Below are 20,545 nucleotides of genomic sequence, written 5' to 3' on the forward strand. Positions count from 1 at the left end.
CAAAATTTTATTGGAAATTTTATTTACAACATAACATAAACCCCCCACCCCCAATACAGAAATCCACCCTCATTAAACATGAACATAACATACAATGAGCATAACATACAACAATACAAACAACCAAATAAACGATTTCCTTTATCCTGTATCTTGTTTCGATTAATGTCTGCAGGAGACTTTGTGGATATTTCAGTTATAATTAGAAAAATCTTAATAATTATTAATAAAGGAAACAGCTTATAAGAAGTAAATAAGGAGGCCATATACCAAAATCCTCTTTCAAATGGAGATTTTGCAGTTGGGAAATTGAGGGCGGAATTCATGCAAAGCCTGGGATGAAGGAATCACCAACGGGAAAACGTGCAAGTACTCTGGAAGCAGTCGTATTGATGGACCTGGTCTGTATCTGCTATTGGGTCCCCTGAGTACAGATTCACATGAAGTGGCAACCAACCTTGCAGGATTCAACAGGATTTATTTGAAATGCATATGCAGAGCGATCAGCTCGCAATCTGCACACCCCAGTCAAGGTGCGCAGACTTTTTATAGACTATACAAAAAAACAGAGAGTGAGACTTTACATTCTTATCCAATCAGGCTCTAGCATTCTATGTTTCTCCTTTTGAAGGTTAACTCTTCTTAATTTACTCATTCTTTGTTTTTTTTATAAAATATTTATTAAAATTTTACAAAAAGAAAAATACAAATACAAATACAAATAAAAAACAGTTCCATCTTTCCATTACATTCTTTCATTTACTTAATTTCCGGACCTCCTCTAACCTCCCTTTTTGTATTCCAGTTTAATTTGTCGGTTCAGCAAATCCTTCCCCTCTTTGCTTATCCTCATTCTTTGTTTGTCTGCCTGCTATGGCCTTCCCTCTCTTATAACAGTTGCTTTGTTTGTCTGCCTGCTTATGGCCTTGCATCCGTCTTGTAATAGTGGCTTTGATAACAGCATGCTGGAATTTCTATTTCTGAGGCCCTTCAGTATTGTGGGGAATTCAGACGCGCAGGGCACCTTTGTGATACGCACAGCCACTCTCCCTTTCTAAGTTTATAAAGTCTCCAGCGTGTTCCTGAATGCTTAGTTTTAGAGCCTGCAGAACAAATCACCCCCCCCCTGTTCTTCCCATGAGCCATCTGCAGAGTGACTCTAGGAACCGATCTTCACAGGCCGATGAACTTCTTTTCACACCGATTCGATGCAAAGGCTTCTTCCCCATGGCCAGAAATTCCCCTTTTCATGCTGATTGGGTGTCTCTGGGATGTTGGAGACAGGGACCCTGCTGCGGAAATGGAAATAGACCCCCCCCCAGCAACCCCAAACAGCTACACTTCTGCCCATAAGCAAATCAGGAACGAATGCAGGACGAATGCTCTTTGTCGCATAATTGCCCCCAGAAACAAATAGGAGAGAATGCTCAATTAATGACCAGACACAGCCTAACCTCCGTGTAGCCCTTGTGCAAGCAAATCAGGACAAACGCTCAATGCTGAGGTTGCCCAGAGGAACCCCAGGGGGGGGAGGGGACGGGAGATATTGTCCCTTTGAGGAAAGTTTGAAAAAGTTGCCTATGTTTAGCCTGGAGAAGCGATGGTTAGGAGGCACGATAGCTATCTCCAAATATCTGATGGGCTGTCAATTATATGATGGAACAAATATTTTCCTGTTGCTTCAGAGCGATGGCTTCACATTACCCGAGTGTTTGAGGAAGGAGTGTTTGAGCAGGAACTGGCTCGAGGCATTGTAGTGCCTGAGGCGAACCACAAAATGATGCCCCTCCCAGCCAGGGATGAAGGGCTGAGTGAAGATTTCCATCAGGGACAAGAGGGAATAGAGATGGACGTCGGAAACAAGGGTGAGAGGAGACCAGCAGCACCTCCTTTTCGCCAAGAGGCTCCAAAGAGCATGAAGCAGCTATCGTTGCCATCACGGCAACATCGGCTGTGAGCATTGCATTCCTTGGAAGCCAGATATGCTGTCCTGTGAATGCTGCCACCTGAGGCGGTCGCCTCACACTGCCCCATGTGTAGGCCGGCCCAGACTGTAGCGCAGGGGTAGGCAAACTAAGGCCCAGGGGCCAGATGCAGCCGAATCGCCTTCTCAGTCAGGCCTGCAGACAGTCTGGGAATCAGCGTGTTTTTACAGGAGTAGAATGTGTGCTTTTATTTAAAATGCATCTCTGGGTTATTTGTGGGGCATAGGAAATCATTGATTTAAGAGTTTAAGAAGGATGTTGACAAGCTGGAAGGTGGGCAGAGGAGGGCAACCAAGATGATCAAGGGTCTGGAAACTAAGCCTTATGAGGAACGGTTGAGGGAGTTGGGTGCATTTAGCCTGGAGAAGAGGAGACTGAGAAGAGATATGATAGCCATCTTCAAATATCTAAAGCGTTGTCCTTTTGGAAAATGGAGAAAGCTTGTTTTCTCCTGCTCGGGAGGGTAGGTCCTAAACCAAGGGCTTCAGGTTAAAAGAAAGGAGATTCTGACTAAACATCAGGAAGAAATTTCTGATGGTAAGAGCTGTTTGACAGTGGAACAGTCCCCCACTGGAGGTTGCTGGCTCTCCTCCCTTGGACGTTGGACAGCCATCTGTCATGGATGCTTTAGCTGAGATTCCTGCATTGCAGTGGGTTGGACTAGATGATCCTTGCGTACCTTCCAACTCTATGATTCTATGGACTAGAAGGACCAGTGGACTGACTCAGTGTAAGTCGCCTCCCTGCGAACTTCCTGATGCTCCAGGTTGTTTAATAGTGGTAGAGTTGACCTTGGAAGAGGGTGGACTCTCCTTCCACCTACGAGGGAGGCTGTAGCACCAGATTTTCTGCATTGATAGCAGATTGGATGCCTTGACCTTTGAGGCTCCTCTGAACTCTGTTCCTCCTTAAAGAGGAACAAGGCAGGAGATGTGAGGGTTGACCTGGCCTTGTATGTGCTTTGATGTCAAGTTGTGGAAGCAGGCTTCAATGGCGAGGCCCAGACCCGGAACATCTGAAGGGAGGACCAAATCAGACATGGTGTTAAAGTGGTCTTATCCTCACCCAGCTGTGGTATACATCCAAGGGATTATTTCAGGCCCTCCAAGTGTGTCTATTTTCCAGGGACATCCTTGATTTACAGAACCTGTCCCAGTTTCTGATTTGATCCCGGAATGTCCCCCCTTTCCCCCCCTTTTTAATATATTTTTAATTATATTTTCTATTTTACATTTCAAAATATTTAAAGAACCTTAAATCAATTACTTCCCTGCAAACCATTCAGTAATCCGTTGTTACATCCATCAGAACTTATTTACGCTGTTGAATTCATCTTAATGCTACCAGCATTTTTAAATAAACACAATTCCCCCCTCCATATATTCAGTAAACATTTTCCAGTCTTCTTTAAACGTACATTCTTCTTGTTCTCTTAATCTATATGTTAAATCTGCAAGCTGCATGCATTTCATCAGTTGTCCAGCTTTTCCTTAGGATGTCCCTGTTTTCTTCGGAGAAATTTTGGAGGGTGTGGACTTATCCGACCCCTGAGCCATCTGAACACAGCCCTGTATCGGGAAGTTGTTTCTGTTTCTGTTTTACTGTTTACTGTTTTATTATGTTTTCTATATGTTGGAAGCCAGTCAGATGGGTGGGGTATAAATAGTAAAGTTGTTGTTGTTGTTGTTGAATAGGATGTCCCTATTTCCTTCAGAGAAATGTTGGAGTGTATGTGTATTGTGCCACTTTAAATAGCCACAGCTTCACCCAAAGGATTCTGGGAGTGGAGGTTTGTTAAGGGTGCTGAGCAGAGCATGCCCAGCCATTAGGTAAGGTGAAACACCGCCTCAGGCGGTCAGTGTCCCCAGGTGACATGCCTGCAGCTGCCCTGCTGCCTCTTTCAGTAATGGAGAAGCACGGCTGCTGGTGATGCCAATTTTGGGCAAGATCACGTCCATTTGGAGCGAGATCTCACTGAAAACAGGAGTCATCTTGCCTGAAAAATTGGCGCCATCTCTGCCTGGGCATGGCGGCAATTCTTTCCCCGGCCCTGAGAGTTGTTATTCTCCCCCCAGAACTATAATTCCCAGAGCTTTGCATGGAGGGAGATTGATAATAATAATAATAATAATAATAATAATAATAATAATAATAATAATTTATTATTTATTATTTATACCCCGCCCATCTGGCTGGGCCTCCCCAGCCACTCTGGGCGGCTTCCACAGAGACCAAAAATACACTAAAATGTCACACATTAAATTAAAAACTTCCCTGAACAGGGCTGCCTTAAGATGTCTTCTGAATGTCAAGTAGTTGTTTATCGCTTTGACATCTGATGGGAGGGCGTTCCACAGGGCGGGCGCCACTACCAAGAAGGCCCTCTGCCTGGTTCCGTGTAGCTTTGCTTCTCGCAATGAGGGAACCGCCAGAAGGCCCTCGGCGCTAGACCGGGCAGAACGATGGGGGTGGAGACGCTCCTTCAGGTATACTGGACCGAGGCTGTTTAGGGCTTTAAAGGTCAGCACCAACACTTTGAATTGTGCTCGGATAGCTGAGCTGCTCTGAATTGTAGCTCTTTGAGGGGGAATGGGGTCTCCTGACAACTCTCTGCCCCCTTAGCAAACCCAACACATCAGACACGAGAAAGCATGAAAGGTCATATCTCATTTGGTCCTGAGAATAAACAAGGATCTCTCTGAGCAAGTGCAGAGTGCAGTTCGGCCACTACTGCCTACGTGTATAACTGGCATCTCTCTGCTTTGTTCTGGGTCAGTCGGCAAGGCACCCAACCGCCACCCAAGAAACCCAGACTAACCAGCACAGAGACGCCTCTGCCAATGGATAACCTCTGGGTGACTCATTTATGCAAGTTCCCAGCACCACAGTGCTGTTTGCAGCACTTTTTTTTAAAGTACGGGGTGGGGGAATCCCTCTTCCCAGGAAACTCTGAGAACTGTGGCTCTGGGGAGATAATAGGGGCCTCCTGCAACTCTTAACTCCCAGAATTATTAGCAACTCTCGCCAACCTTAGCAAACCGCAGCTCCCAGAATTCTTTGGGGCAGGGGGAAGCCATGACTTTTTAAAGAAGATTCCCATCACAGAGCTAGAATTCCCAGAGTTCCCTGGGAAGAAAGATTGGTTGTTAAGCTACTCTATTGTTGCAGGAATTTATGTATAGGTTGGGGGGGGGTTGCCCCTCCAGCAGATATCATGCACATGCAGCCCACTACCAAAATCAGCACAATCGCTTTTGTGACTTTTGTGATTTGTCCCCACAAAACACTTCATCGCAGTTTCTTCCCATCTATTCAAAGGGCCTTTGCTGCACGATATCAATTGTAACAATTCACTGATAGATGTATCTGTGTACTGGCTCACTGGGAAAACTTCAGAAATTCATATAGACATGTGAGCTCAGCTACTCAGCAGTCCCTCTGCCTGAGTGATAATCCCTGGCATCCTGAGTGCCAGGCAGGTAGCCATTCCAGAAATAACGAAGCCAGATGAAGACAAAAGGGTGTGATTAACTTGGCTGAGAAACAGGGAAATATAAATATCTCTTTTGTAACACTTGATGGGTGTTTGGTGGAGGGCAAGGAGAACCATGGGGCAGGGTCCAGGATGCTCAGATTACTGCCACCAGACCTCCCCTTTCATGATGTAACCATGATGTATGAGTGATGTAGTTTGGGGGGGGGGGTGTAACATGGGGATTAGCAGCTAATAAAAGTTTGGGGGCTCTTTTGTTCCGGGTTTCCATTTTGTTCCACCTTGTGGCAGGTGGCAGTCCTGTCACGACAGTCTTCAATAAAGACCAAGCCTACTGGCTGCTGTTTTGCTCTGGTATTCCTGGCTGGTGTCCTTGTTTTTTGGCCAAGGGAGACCTCAGATTTCTCCGTTAACACTATGAATTGTAGCTCCATGAGGGGAATTGTGGGATTCGTCTCTCTCCTGACAAAACTCCCAGAATTTTTTTGGGGAAAGCCACAGCTGTTTAAAGCACTATCGTAGAGCATGGTGCGCCCACACTCGATTTCTTGACAAGCAAACTTTGCGCAGCAGGCAGAAATCCAACCGGTGCAGCTCTGGCTTGCGACGGAGATTCTGTGTGCAACAGATAATTACACCCTGCCTGTCTCGGAAGGCACCCTGCTCCCTCCACCTCCCTGTACCCAAATGCCTGCAGCCAGCCCCACCTTTCCCATCTCTCTGTCACCCTGCCGTCTAACTAGTCAGGTCGGGTTAGGACTGGGAATGTGTGGGTGAGAAGCACAAGGGGAGAGGACTCAGGCAGTGAAGACGGAGGCAGAAAGATCCCTTCCAGATCTTGTCTCCTCGTCCTCAGCGGAAGGTGAGAGAAAACCAGAATTCTCTTTGTTTTTCCACGTAAGTGGCAGAAGGGGTGAGTGGTTTGTGCAGCGCTGTTATAACCCGATCCCAGGCACTGCGCAACTCAGAAGGAAGCCCTGCTGAATCTGGGAGCGAGGAATTATATGCGGAGCCTGTGTGCAGTGGGTCAGTGGGTCTGGCTGTTAACCAGAAGGTTGGTGGTTCGAGTCCACCCAGGGATGGCTGTGGGCAGGATTCCTGTATCTGGGCCCTGTTTTTTGGGGGGGGGGGTCAAGGGAAGATGGTCTGGGGGGGCGGAGCATATAAATCAATGTCAAGGCTAAAACAAGGATCACCCAGATTTTTCAGAAGATGTCTGAAGGCAACCCTGTTTAGGGAAGTTTTTAATGTTTGATGTTTTATTGTGTTTTTAATATTCTGTTGGGAGCTGCCCAGAGTGGTTGGGGAAACCCAGCCAGATAGACGGGGTATTGATTGATAATAATAATAATAATAATAATAATAATAATAATAATAATAATAATAATTTCCTCAAACACCATCAGTTGGGAGTATTAATCTGCCCCATTCTACCAATACAGCACCCCCTTTCTTCTCCTCCTTTTGCAAAAAAATCAGACCCCCCCACTCCGCTTTACAGGTTTAGAGTATTGCTGCCATTGTTGCATTTCTATCTCACCTTCCTCCCAAAGAGCTCAAAGCAGCACACCTCCTTCTCCCTTGCTCTCTGTTCCATCTTCAAAACAGGCATGTGAGGGAGGATTGGCTGGGAGGCAGGGACCGAGGTCAACCAGTGAGCTTCATGGTTCAGCTGTGGGATTTGAACCCTGGTGGCGGCACCTCCGGCTCTCGTTTGGTACCCTAACCATTCTACTGCACTGTCACCTAATCATGGGGTGCTAGGATTCCTGGGAGGGGGACCCTCCGAGGTCTGGACCCAGAGAGGGGAGGTTTGTAGCTCACCCCACAACTTGCCCACGCCGGCCATGGCACAGAGCCAGCACACCTGGCCTGCTGGTTGGCTCAGTTGAAATTTTAATATCCCAGGACATTCCTGGCAGGCAGTGAGTCAGGCTTGAGTGCCTTTGACGCTGGCCTTGGGTGATGTTGCTCCCGCCTCCCCACCCCCCACCCCACAGGCTCGCACCCCAAAGAGGCCAGACGGGCACCAGGAGGAGGAGGAGGAGGAAGCAATAATTGGCATAGGATTCCGCCGGGATCAGTATCCTCTCGCAAGAGCAACGCGGACAAACCACCCTGTGGAATGGAACAAGGAAGAAACCCGGTTGCCCAGCTGATTGCCCAGTCTCGGTTTTAACCTCAGAAGTGTTCTTCTCGCTCGGAGGGGTCATTTGGCGAACTTCGGCCAACTTCCACCAAAGAACCGCCATGCAGGGTTTGAGCAGCCGGGTCCCCTTTCCTGGGGAATTCCTGCTAGCAGGTGAGTAAGCAATGCAAACAAGTCTGCCAGCTGTTTTGGGGGGGGCAGGGGATTGGTATGTAGGGTTGCCAACTGACCAGAAAACACCTGGCCCAGCCTGCTCTTCTGCTTTTAAGGAATTTTTTTTTGAAACATATTAAAATTATCGGGGGATGGTTGCCTGCCAAGTGTTCCAGATCAAACTATTGTTCAAGGGGACATCTATGGTAACAATTTGAAAGGTTTCTTAAATTAATTCTATTTATTGTAACAAGCTGCTCTGGAGGGTAGGACTCGAACCAATGGCTTCAAGGAGATTCTGACTAAACAGCAGGAAGAAGTTTCTGGGAGGAAGAGGCATTCAACAGTGGAACAGACTCCCTCGGGAGATGGTGGATTCCCTTTCCTTGGAGATATTTTTAAACAGAGGTTGGACGGCCATCTGTCATGGATGCTTTAGCTGAGAATCCTGCATTGCAGGTGGGCTGGACTAGATGACCCTCGGGGTCCCTTCCAACTCTGCAATTTTATGATTCTAACATAAAGACAATTTTTTTTTTTAAGAATCCTGAAGCTGGCAGCTCTATTAACAAGTGGAACGTCGAGGGTGCTTCTGTTCCCTGGCCTGGAGGCGATACAAAAGGAGGGGACACTTTTGCCTGTTTTAAGTTCTGCATGTTAAGCTGCCATTAAAGACAGAAGAGCGGGGTCAGTTTAAAAAGTTGGCAATTCCAGTTTATAGAGTTTGGGAGCGTCGTAGGGAATCGGTCAGTGCTGAACGGGGTGGAGTCCAGCAACGTACGGCTGGCCAATGAGTCCTCATCGCTGGCGCACGTGGATTCATGGGCGATGGTGCCATCCGGGCAGAATTTGGGGGCACACAGCAAAAATAGTGGGAGGGCCTTCCCAAATTCAGCAAGTCCCAAAGTAGGGACATGGGTGGCTCTTTGGGTTAAACCACAGAGCCTAGGACTTGCCGATCAGAAGGTCGGCGGTTCAAATCCCTGCGATGGGGTGAGCTCCTATTGCTTCTGCTCCTGCCAACCTAGCAGTTTGAAAGCACATCAAAGTGTAAGTAGATAAATAGGTACCACTCCAGCGGGAAGGTAAACGGCATTTCCGTGCACTGCTCTGGTTCGCCAGAAGTGGCTTAGTCATGCTGGCCACATGACCTGGAAGCTGTACGCCGGCTCCCTTGGCCAATAAAGCGAGATGAGCGCCGCAACTCCAGTCGTCCACGACTGGACCTAATGGTCAGGGGTCCCTTTACCTTTACCTTACCACTGTAAGTGAAAAAAATATATGAGGACCCCCCCCAACACCCTGTAAAACCATTATCCCTGGAATTACCTGTATCGCAGGGGGTTAGACTAAATGACTCTGGAGGTCTCTTCCAATTCTACGATTCTACCTAATTCAGCCTTTGCAAACCTGGGGCTGATAGGAGCCACCCAAAACGCCTAAATGGTGCCCGATTGGTAAATTCCTGACCTAATTTTACTGTGGTCAGTAGGCCAAACTTCTGACCACACAGCAGCAGGGGCTGGCTGAGAAGTTGGCAACTGCAGAACGTAGGAAGCTGTCTTATGCCGCGCCAGACCAGTATTGCCTACACTGGCTGGCAGCAGCGCTCTGAGGGTTTCCACCTGAAGGTCCCTTTCATTTGGAGAAGCTGAGAATTGTCCCGGGCCTTCTGCACTCAAAGCAGCTGCTCTGCCACTGAGCTACGCCCCTTTCCCCTAGCGTCTGGGTTCTGCACGTCTGCGAGTTCCTGCTGGACTGGGAACTGCTGGCAGCTGAACTGGTTCGAAGCTGGTTTGAATCTGTAGTGTGTAGACTAGGGTTGTAACTTTTTGACTCCCCCCAACAACAAAAAAAGCCATTTCCTGTAGCAAAGTGAACTTATGCTTAAACACGCCGGAAAAGGGAAATGAAAAGTTGGAATCACTGTAAAAGTTGGAATCTATTTCTCCTGTATTATAATACAGTCATACCTCGGGTTACAGACACTTCAAGTTGCATTTTTTTGGGTTGCGGACTGCTGAAACCTGGAAGTACCAGAACAGGTTACTTCCGGGTTTCGGCAGTCGCGCATGCGCAGAAGCGCTAAATCGCACTTTGCGCATGTGCAGAAGCAACAAACCGCAACCCACGCATGCGCAGACGCGCCGTTGCGGGTTGCGAACGCTGTGGGTTGCGAACGTGCATCCCGCACGGATCACGTTCGCAACCTGAGCACCCACTGTACATGCTATGTGTATTATACAGTTACTTACACAAAAACTGATTTATTGATTTTGGGGGTGGCCTTTCCTCAAAAGAAATGACCGCTCATTCCTTTGCTTCTAGGCAAAAGTTCATCTCACTAAGCCACAGGAGCATGAGGCTTTAAAAAAAATTAGAACCTTAGTGTAGACCAGGCATGGCCAAACTAGGCCCTCCAGCTGTTTTGGGACTACAACTCCCATCATCCCTAGCTAGCAGGACCGGCGATCAGGGATGATGGGAATTGTAGTCCCAAAACAGCTGGAGGGCCAAGTTTGGCCATGCCTGGTGTAGACATCTGCTGAGCCAGGTGAGCGAGGGGGGGGTCAACTTTCAGACCAGTAGGGCGCAGGTGATGATGGAGGATGCTGCGAGTACCTGTGGCCACCTACCCTGACCATCCCTCCTTCTCCTCTCACGCAGCCTGCCTCGTGGGCTTGTGGGCTCCCCTGAGCCAAGCTACCATTGGCAGCGTCTCAGTCGTGTCCATCCCGGAGACGCCCGCCGAGGGTCAGAACGTCACCTTTGCCGTGGTCAACGTGACAGGCACCATCCGCCAGATCGACTGGTACCGAGGCGTGGCGACGGACGGCTCGACCCGCCTCTTCAGTTACTTCCCTGGGAACAGCAACCCACAACGGAACGGGGTGCAACATACGGGGAGGGAATTCGGCTTCCCCAACGGGTCCCTCCTCATCACCAGGGTCAGGCCCAATGACAGCAAGGTCTACACCGTGATGCTTCTCATGCGTCCCAAAGGCTCTCTCAAAGGGTCCATCGAGCTACATCTGGCACGTGAGTGTTTGGTCTCTCCCGCTCCCAATCTCATTGCCTCCCCCTGTTTCCTGTCTCCGTGGCTCAGGGCTGCAGCACGGAAATGTCCATTCCGGCCGTCGTTGAGAATTTGCCAATGCTTAGCTTCAGCGATCCTCTTTTTTTTTTATTAACCCCAACAGATAAACAATTCTGCAACATTTCAAATTTAGCAACCAGTCTTTCCACCTATGACTTACACTTCCCTCCGTGGTCCCCCTAAAATTTCTGTTTATACCTTCACCTTATCATAAAAGGAAAACAAAAAGTTCACCCCCCACTCAAATCCTATTTGCATTTTAATATAGCGTATTTTTCGCTCTATTAAACACACCAGACTATAAGGCGCACCTAGTTTTTGGAGGAGGAAAACAAGAAAATAAATATTCTGAATCCCAGAAGCCAGAACAGCAAGAGGGATCGCTGTGCAGTGAAAGCAGCAATCCCTCTTGCTGTTCTGGCTTCTGGGATAGCTGCGCAGCCTGCATTCGCTCCATAAGACGCACACACATTTCCCCTTACTTTTTAGGAGGGGAAAAGTGAGTCTTATAGAGCAAAAAATATGGTATTTACACTTAGTTGTTGTTATTTTTTCTTTTAAGTATTCTGCAAACAGAATACTCTTCTGGGGTCTTTAAAAATTGTGGATGGGAAGGAATTTTGACTTCTCTCTTCCGCAAAAAGAAGTTGTGTCATCTGGACGTTCCTTCCGGATCTCCTGTTTATTGTTTGCATGTATAACTTGGGAATGCTGGAGATGGCACAAGGAGATACTGGGCTGCTTGCTCCTGTTACATAACACAACTCAAAGCGCAATTAGCGTTATATAACCACCCACTTCTTCCTTGTACGCAACTGTCAAACGGGGGCGTTGAATGACGGTAGCTGAGTGGTAGGAACATCTTCAGTGTGCGCAGAAGGTCAATTTCCAATGGCATCTCCCGGAAGGGGCAGGAGAGGTTCGCTCTCAGAAAACCCGGAGAGTTCAGTATTGCCACAATGCCAAACTGGCGCATCGATTAGATCAGGGTTTGCCAGACTTGGGCCTCTAGCTGTTTTGGGACTACAACTCCCATCATCCCTAGCTAGTAAATTGCTGTAAAAGTTGGAATCTATTTCTCCTGTATACATGCTATGCCTATTATACAGTTACTTATACAAAAACTGATTTATTGATTTTGGGGGTGGTCTTTTCTCAAAAGAAATGACTGTTCATTCCTTTGCTTCTAGGCAAAAGTTCATCTCACTAAGCTACAGAAGCATGAGGCTGTAAAAAAAGTTAGAACCTTAGTGTAGACCAGGCATGGCCAAACTTGGCCCTCCAGCTGTTTTGGGACTACAACTCCCATCGTCCCTAGCTGGCAGGACCGGTGGTCAGGGATGATGGGAAATGTAGTCCAAAAAAGAGCTGGAGGCCCAAGTTTGGGAAACCCTGGCTTATCTCAATCAAAGCAAAGATATTTAATGGGCTAAAGAGGTACCCTGTATTGCCCTGTATTGGGTGTTGCCAAACTACAACTCCCATCAGTGCCAACGAGCACGGCCAATAGGCAGGAGAGATGGGAGTTGTAGTTCAGCAACGTCTGGTGAGCCAAATGTTCCACACACCTGGTTTCAGTTGCCGGCAGAAGTGCACAGATTGAATAATAATAATAATAATTTATTATTTATACCCTGTCCATCTGGCTGGGCCTCCCCAGCCAATCTGGGCGGCTTCCAACACAATATTAAAATACAGTAATACATCAAACATTAAAAGCTTCCCTAAACAGGGCTGCCTTCAGATGTCTTCTAAAAGTCTGGTAGTTGTTGTTATTTTTGACATCTGGTGGGAGGGCGTTCCACAGGGTGGGTGCCACTACCGAGAAGGCCCTCTGCCTGGTTCCCTGTAACCTCACATCTTGCAGTGAGGGAACCGCCAGAAGACCCTCGGCGCTGGACCTCAGTGTCTGGGCAGAACGATGGGGGTGGAGACGCTCCTTCAGGTATACTGGGCCGAGGCTGTTTAGGGCTTTAAAGGTCAACACCAACACTTTGAATTGTGCTCTGAAATGTACTGGGAGCCAATGTCGGTCTTTCAAGGCCAGTGTTAAGTGGTTTCGGTGGCCGCTCCCAGTCACCGGCCGCTCCAAGTCACTCATTTTATCAGTTGATGGGCTGAAATGCAGTTGAGAGTTCAACCAACAGGGGGACCCAATGCATGTCCACTCCAAGGGTAGCCCCATTGAGTTCAGTAGGATTTACTCCTAGGATAATGTGTATATGAGTGATGGGGAAATCTGGGCCTTCCAGATGGGCCATTGGCCACGCTTGGAGTTCACGAGGCCGTCTTAATGGTGGGATTTTGCAGGCAGTTGCCTTACATTGAGTCAGACCATTGGTCCATCGAGCTCAGTATCATCCACTAGGAATGGAGGAGAAACTGAAATCAGTCTGCATTAAAAGATGAACCTAGCAAATTATCGCTTTCCGGAAGAACACAGGCACACCGAAACACAGCCATCCTTTGCAATCCACCCTTATCTGAATTTTGCGAATGGAGGACCAAGACTAGGATAAAACATGCGACAAAATACACATCTTGGTGAAAGTAACGTACGGAAAGGCATTATTCTGTGTGAAATTGTTCTGCAAAAAAAGTGCACATTAGGCAAAAATAACATACAAAAGTGTGTTTTGGGAGAAATTTGTGCTAAAACCTGACAAATTTTTGTGAAGGCCTTTTCCTTTTCTGATTGCAAACTGGTGAGGGCGTGTGGAGAACAGAATTTAAGACTTGCTGAGGGTGGGGAATGAGAAACTAAAACCAAAGGATTTGTCCATCCCTCTAGCTGACACTGAACAGCAGTTAGCTCTCCAGGGTTGTAGGAAAAGAGTCTTTCCCAGCCGTACCAGGAGATCCTGGGGTTAAAACCTGAGACCTTATGCATGGAAGCTGGATTGATTGATTGATTGATTGATTGATTGTATTTCCTTGCCCCTTTTTATTCAAACGAATCTCAACCAATAAATAACCATAATATAATAAAACATAATAAAGGTAAAGGTACCCCTGCCCGTACGGGCCAGTCTTGACAGACTCTAGGGTTGTGCGCTCATCTCACTCTAGAGGCCGGGAGCCAGCGCTGTCCGCAGACACTTCCGGGTCACGTGGCCAACGTGACAAAGCTGCATCTTGGCGAGCCAGCGCAGCACATGGAAACGCCGTTTACCTTCCCACTAGTAAGCGGTCCCTATTTATCTACTTGCACCCAGGGGTGCTTTCGAACTGCTAGGTTGGCAGGCGCATCGCAAATACAGCATATATCATAATTAACAAATTATCAACAAAACAGTTGCAATCTATAAAAGAAAACTTAACAAAACAGCCACTAAAAAAACAAGCTAAACTTCACAGTTATGAAAAGTCGTGTGATTAACACGTAATGCAGCGTTTAGAATCTATAAAACAATATTAAAAACATTAACAAAATAGCAATTAAAATATAAGCTGAGCACTAAGTTAATTTTTAATTTTTTTATTAGGAAATTTTATTTACAAACAAACAAACACATAGACACAAAACAAAATTCATATTACACTAAGTTCATTCGCACAATCTCTGCACCCCCATGCTTCTGCCACTGAGCTACAGCCCTTGTCTAAAGGACACCATCTTCTAAGCAGCTGTTTGAGGTTCAGGAAGCATGTTCCCTTTTGTGTCCTACCTACCTCGCAGGGTCTTTGTGGAGAGCTGTGAGGACAAAGCTATTTCCCCTCTCAAGCATTTGCTTGCTCCCTCGGTCGCTCGGCGGGATGCCTGCGCCCGATTCTGGGTACTAACACCCATGTCTGTTCTCTTCCCCAGGCTCAACTACCACCCCCCCACCCCCAACGACTCCCACCACAGAGCCGCCTCCTGCGAAGGAGCTCACCAAACCTCCTTTGATGCTGGGCTGGATTGTCGCTGGAGTCGTGGTTGGCATCCTGCTAGCGGGAGCTGTCGGAGCTGTCCTGGTCTACCGCTTCGTCTTACAGAAGGCGGACCCAGGCACGGGGTAAGGGGGAACGAGGGGCTGGGTGTCTGGGGTGGTCATGAAGGCAGACCACTGAATTGTAGGGTCTGGATGGGACCATGGGAGTCATCTTGTCCAAACTACTGCAATGCAGAAATCTATCTATCTCTATCTATCTATCTATCTATCTATCTATCTATCTATCTATCATCTATCTATCTATCATCTATCTATCATCTATCTATCTATCTATCATCTATCTATCATCTATCTATCTATCACCTATCTATCTTCTATCTATCTATCTATCATCTATCTATCTATCTATCTATCTATCTATCATCTATCATCTATCTATATCTATCATCTATCTCTCTCTATCATCTATCATCTATCTATCTATCATCTATCTATCTTCTATCTATCTATCATCTATCTATCTTCTATCTCTATCTATCTATCTATCTATCTATCTATCTATCTATCTATCTATCTATCATCTATCATCTCTCTCTCTCTATCTATCTATCTATCTATCTATCTATCTATCTCTATCTCTATCTATCTATCTATCTATCATCTATCTATCATCTATCTATCTATCATCTATCTATCATCTATCTATCTATCTATCTATCATCTATCATCTATCTATCTATATCTATCATCTATCTCTCTATCATCTATCTATCTATCTATCTATCTATCTATCTATCTATCATCTATCTATCTTCTATCTATCTATCATCTATCTATCTTCTATCTATCTCTATCTATCTATCATCTATCTATCATCATCTATCTATCTATCATCTATCTATCATCTATCATCTATCTATCTATATCTATCATCCATCTCTCTCTCTCTCTCTCTCTCTCTCTCTCTATCTATCTATCATCTATCTAACTATCATCTATCATCTCTCTCTCTCTCTCATCTGTCTCTCTATCTCTCTATCTAATTGAATTTTCTAAATTACATTTCAAAATATTCATTCCAACAACCTTAAATCAATGACTTCCCTTCTCTTTCGGTGGTTCATTTTGCATACCATACATCCGTGAATATTTTACATGAACTAAACCATTTAGTAATCCATTGTTACATTAAAAAAACTTATTTACACTCTTGAATTTATCTTAATGCTACCAGCGTTTTTAAATGAACACAATTTTTACCCATATATTCAGTAAACATTTTCCAGTTTTCCTTAAACATGCATTCTTCTTGTTCTCTTATTCTGTATGTTAAGTCTGCAAGCTGTGCACATTCCATCAGTCTAAGTTGCCATTCTTCTTCGGTTGGGACCTCACTTATTTTCCATTTTTGGGCTAACAAGACACGGGCCGCAGTCGTGGCGTACATAAATAGTCTTTTTTGACACCTGGGAATTTCCCTCTGAATTATCCCCAACAAAAAGGACTCTGTTTTTGTTTATTTTTTGGAAAGGTACTTTTAATCATTTTTTTCAACTCATTATATATCATTTCTCAGTATTCCTTTACCCTTGTAAAAGGAGACATTGCTGAAATCTCAAGCATTTGTAACAGAGGGCCATCCAAGGAAGGATCCAACCTTCCAACCTTCAAGGAAGGAGAGTCCACCAGCTTCTGAGGGAGACCATTCCACTGTCAAGCAGCTCTTACTGCCAGAAAGTTCTGCCTCATATTTAGTCGAAATTTCCTTTCTTGTAACTTGAAGCCATCGGTTCGAGTCCTACCCTCCAGAGCAGGAGAAAAAAAAAAGGTTGCTCCTTCCTACATGTGGCAGCCCTTGAGATATTTGAAGATGGCTTTCCTATCTCCTCTCAGTCCCCTTTCCCAGGCTAAACAAACCTTGCTCCCTCAACCGTTCTTCATAAGCGAAATGTAGATACGTCAATGGACAACCTCTCACCCGTTCAAATTGTTTCTAGGATGCCCGCAAGACTGGATCCAAGAGGGAAAAAGCCACCAGCACCCAAACATGGTGAGTGACCTCCTCTAGAGTATTTGAGAGTCCGGGGATCCACTTTCCTCCTGCAAACAGTGGCGCTTGCGTGTGCTTTGAGTGGGATATCGTTTTGTTCTAGCAGACGGGATGTTAGCCCTGTGTACCTGAAGAAGCGTCTCCACCCCCATCGTTCCGCCCATAAACACTGAGATCCAGCGCCGAGGGCCTTCTGGTGGTTCCCTCACTGCGAGAAGCCAGATTACAGGGAACCAGGCAGAGGGCCTTCTCGGTGGTGGTGCCCGCCCTGTGGAACGCCCTCCCATCAGATGTCAAGGAGATAAAGAACTATCTGACTTTGAGAAGACATCTGAAGGCAGCCCTGTGCAGGGAGGTTTTTAATGTTTGAGGGGTTACTGTGCCTTTTAATAGTCTGTTGGAAGCCGCCCAGAGTGGCTGGGGCAACCCCGTCAGATGGGCTGGATATAAATAATAGGATTATTATTATTAGCCTACTAGAATCTTGATAATGACGCAGCTCAGCAGCAACCTACGAATGTAACAATAGCTCTACTGGGTCAGACAGTGGCCTCTCAAGTCCAGCATCCTTTGCTCATAGGGACTAACCAGACACCCATGAATGGGTGTAGCCAGGATTTTCGTTTGGGGGGCTGAGTAGGACTTCAGATTTGTATTGATTTGTATTGGTTTGATGGGCCAGCTGCTCCCCGCTGCTCCCCGCTGCTCCCCTTAGCTACGCTGGGGAGAGACTGCGGAAACCCAGCCAGATGGGTGGGGCATGAATAATAAATTGTTATTATTAAATTATTTTGCCCTTGCACCCCTGGGAGCTGGGGGGCAATGGCTCTTTCTCTTCGCCTGTCGTTTCCAGCAACAAGGTTGTTGTGAGAACGACATGCTATGCAGTTCTGAGGCATGTGCAGAATCGACAAACGTTACTGGTGATTTGTTCTATTCTCCGCTTTCCAGGTGACAAAGAGCCCATCTATGAAACGATGGATTCGCCTGTGGAATCGCCCAGAGTAGAAGGGAAGGCGCCTCCGCCAATGTCTGGACCTCTCCCCGTAAGTCAACGCGTGGATGACCAGCCAAATGCCCTGGACTCAACCGCTCCTTGGTTAGGTTCTGCAAATGGGGTGTGATGGGACTGAGAGGATTAGGAGAGGCTGGGAATGGGATTTTTCAGTCAATGAACTCCACTGTGCAACTCCCTTGGTCCTGATCCGGACTCTCAGAATTCCAAAGGTTCTGTATGAATTTGCTGGAACGGCCCTTTCCTCTGCACATTTGAGAGTCTGTGTGCATAAGGGTGAATTTGTCAGGGACTGTGCTGAGGAGGGTGGGAGCCTCCCCCTCCCCCTGCTCCTGATCCAGATCCTGAATCTTCCCAGGAGCAAGAGGACAGTATAGATTTGGAACAGCGGTTTGCAGAGGAACATAGCTCAGAAGGCAGAAGCTGGGAAATACTGGATGGAGAACAGCTAGGAGAAGAAACATTGGAAGAGAGAGGGTTAACAGATTCACAGTCCCTGGACAACATTCACCCCTCCTTCTCCAAAGTCACAGAGAGCTCAGAAAGTGGCAGATCAGAAAGCACAGAGGGTACAAGCTCAGATTACAAGATGTAGGAGTGTCGTAGATTAATAGGGACAGAAGGGGGTGAAATCCTTAACTGGGAGCACCACCATTCTAGGAGATGGGTTCTTTGTTCTCTCACTGTGATTATTAAAGTTTCTAACTGGTAAGAAGACTCCTTTTCCTTTGTTCTGCTTATCTACTGCTTATCTAGTGCCACGGGGGAGGAAGCCTGACAGAATTTAAAGGACTCCCCTGCCAGTGGCATAGCTAGAGGGGCAGATGGGGTGGATGGCCCCAGGCGGCACTTACCTTTGGGGGTGGCATGCTGAAGCCCAAGGTGGTATGCAAGCCCAGGCGCCCTGAGAGCCCAGCGTGCCACTCGCAAAAGCTGCTTGGAGCTGGGTTCATAGTGTGTGCAAGCTGTTGTGCCACACACACCCTGGCACCCCTCTGGTGACCGAGAAGGATGCCAACAGGCGCGCACCAGCCCCATGAGTGGTGCTGGGCTTGCAGGTTCCCCAAAATACCATGTCCCTCCCTGCCACCAAGGAGCAAAATCTCAGCAAAGGGAGGATCAAAATGAAACCCACCCTTTCACGATGATCCAATCTTTTTCATTGCCCACCATATTCTTTCTCTTCACAGCCTCTGCCGGGTCCTTGCCCCGGACTGGACACAAACTACATGGTAAGTTCTTAACCCTGTGGGAAGCTTAACCGGACTTTTCATTTCTTCCTATATCCATAGAAATGTAAGCCTGTCATCACGCTTTGCAGTTTGCAAGCCGGCCCGACCACTGGGACTACAAAGGGAAGCATCGCCTGACATCGCTATGAAGTCAGGTGATTGACAGGTGGGCATCTGTCACCTTTGGCCTGCCAGGAGTTTGGGAAATCAAGATCTGCCCTGCCAGCCAGGAAAGATCCCAGACCTTTCTGCCGCAAGGGATGGGGCAGGTGGGGTTGTTGTGAGCTATAAGGGGAGGGAAGTGGGTGGCGGTGAGGTCGAAGGCTGGGTAGGCTGGGTTGGTGAGCAGGGGATCACCATCTCTGGGCAACCTTTGGAAGGTCATAGAGTAGAATCTTAGAGTTGGAAGGGATCTAAGGGTCATCTAGTCCAGCCCCCTGCAATGCAGGAATATGCAGCTGTCTTGGACAGGGACTGAACCTGCGACTTTGGCGTTATCAGTACCAAGCTTTAATCAACAGCTTGGGACCAGTTTACCTGTGAGATTGCCTTATCCGATTTATTCCCGCACGGCATTTATTCCTGCATTACGGGGGGCTGGACTAGATGACCTTTGGGTACGTTCCAACTCTACAATTCAATTCTATGGCGGCTCCAATCTGTGGAGCTGGTGCCAGATAATACTCATTCCACATGAGAACTCCTTGCCGATTGATGCCAGGCAGGCACCTTCCTTGTACTCTTCTGCACACCTGTTAGAACCATTTTTGTTTAGGCAAGCCTATTTAGTCACATAGGACGCGGGTGGCGCTGTGGGTAAAAGCCTCAGCGCCTAGGGCTTGCCGATCGAAAGGTCGGCGGTTCGAATCCCCGCGGCGGGGTGCGCTCCCGTTGTTCGGTCCCAGCACCTGCCAACCTAGCAGTTCGAAAGCACTCCCGGGTGCAAGTAGATAAATAGGGACCGCTTACTAGCGGGAAGGTAAACAGCGTTTCTGTGTGCGGCTCTGGCTCGCCAGAGCAGCGATGTCACGCTGGCCACGTGACCCGGAAGTGTCTCCGGACAGCGCTGGCCCCCGGCCTCTTGAGTGAGATGGGCGCACAACCCTAGAGTCTGTCAAGACTGGCCCGTACGGGCAGGGGTATCTTTACCTTTACCTTTATTTAGTCACATAGAACGCTGGCATGGACTTTCATCTGGTTTTTAGCTTAGTGTTGACTCTTAATTATTTTGTGCAGGTGTTAAATTGCTGCTTCTAGCTGGTTTTTACTGTTAATCTTATAGTTTTATTCGTTTGGTGAACCGATTTGAGGTTGTTTTGGTTTTGCAATCAAGAGGTATATCAGCTTTATGAAATTAATAAACAGGATTCCTTTCCTCTTTAATTTTTAGGAGTTGCTTCGCAGAGCAGAATCCATTTACGCCGAGATCAAGAGGTGATTCCTTGCGTTGAAAGATGCTCCTCTAACTGCACCCCCCCCCCCGTGCCAGCTCCCCT

At 47.1% G+C, this 20,545-nt stretch overlaps 1 protein-coding gene across 2 annotated transcripts; it reads left to right on the forward strand.

Annotated features, from left to right (window-relative positions):
- Nucleotides 1–6,050: 6,050 nt before the first annotated feature.
- CEACAM19 (CEA cell adhesion molecule 19) lies at nt 6,051–20,545 on the forward strand. 2 transcript variants are annotated; one of them, XM_053397844.1, is made up of 8 exons: nt 6,051–6,340; nt 7,479–7,780; nt 10,448–10,819; nt 14,686–14,875; nt 16,750–16,802; nt 17,754–17,848; nt 19,008–19,049; nt 20,440–20,545. In XM_053397844.1, the coding sequence occupies exons 2-8, from the start codon at nt 7,729–7,731 to the stop codon at nt 20,485–20,487; spliced, it is 852 nt and encodes a 283-aa protein (XP_053253819.1). In that variant the 5' UTR covers nt 6,051–6,340; nt 7,479–7,728; the 3' UTR covers nt 20,488–20,545. The 2 variants fall into 2 exon arrangements, with proteins under 2 accessions (XP_053253819.1, XP_053253820.1); XM_053397845.1 differs by lacking the exon at nt 19,008–19,049 and adding an exon at nt 19,110–19,215 and having other exon boundaries at nt 20,440–20,528.

This window comes from Podarcis raffonei, chromosome 8 (genome assembly GCF_027172205.1).
Source record: "Podarcis raffonei isolate rPodRaf1 chromosome 8, rPodRaf1.pri, whole genome shotgun sequence".
Classification (NCBI taxonomy): Eukaryota; Metazoa; Chordata; class Lepidosauria; order Squamata; family Lacertidae; genus Podarcis; species Podarcis raffonei.

Coding starts and splice junctions, on each gene's coding strand:
- CEACAM19 (XM_053397844.1), top strand. CDS start 7,729: ATGCAGGGTTTGAGCAGCCGGGTCCCCTTTCCTGGGGAATTCCTGCTA. Junction 10,820..14,685: donor CATCGAGCTACATCTGGCAC/GTGAGTGTTTGG, acceptor TCTCTTCCCCAG/GCTCAACTACCACCCCCCCA. Junction 19,050..20,439: donor GACTGGACACAAACTACATG/GTAAGTTCTTAA, acceptor TTTAATTTTTAG/GAGTTGCTTCGCAGAGCAGA.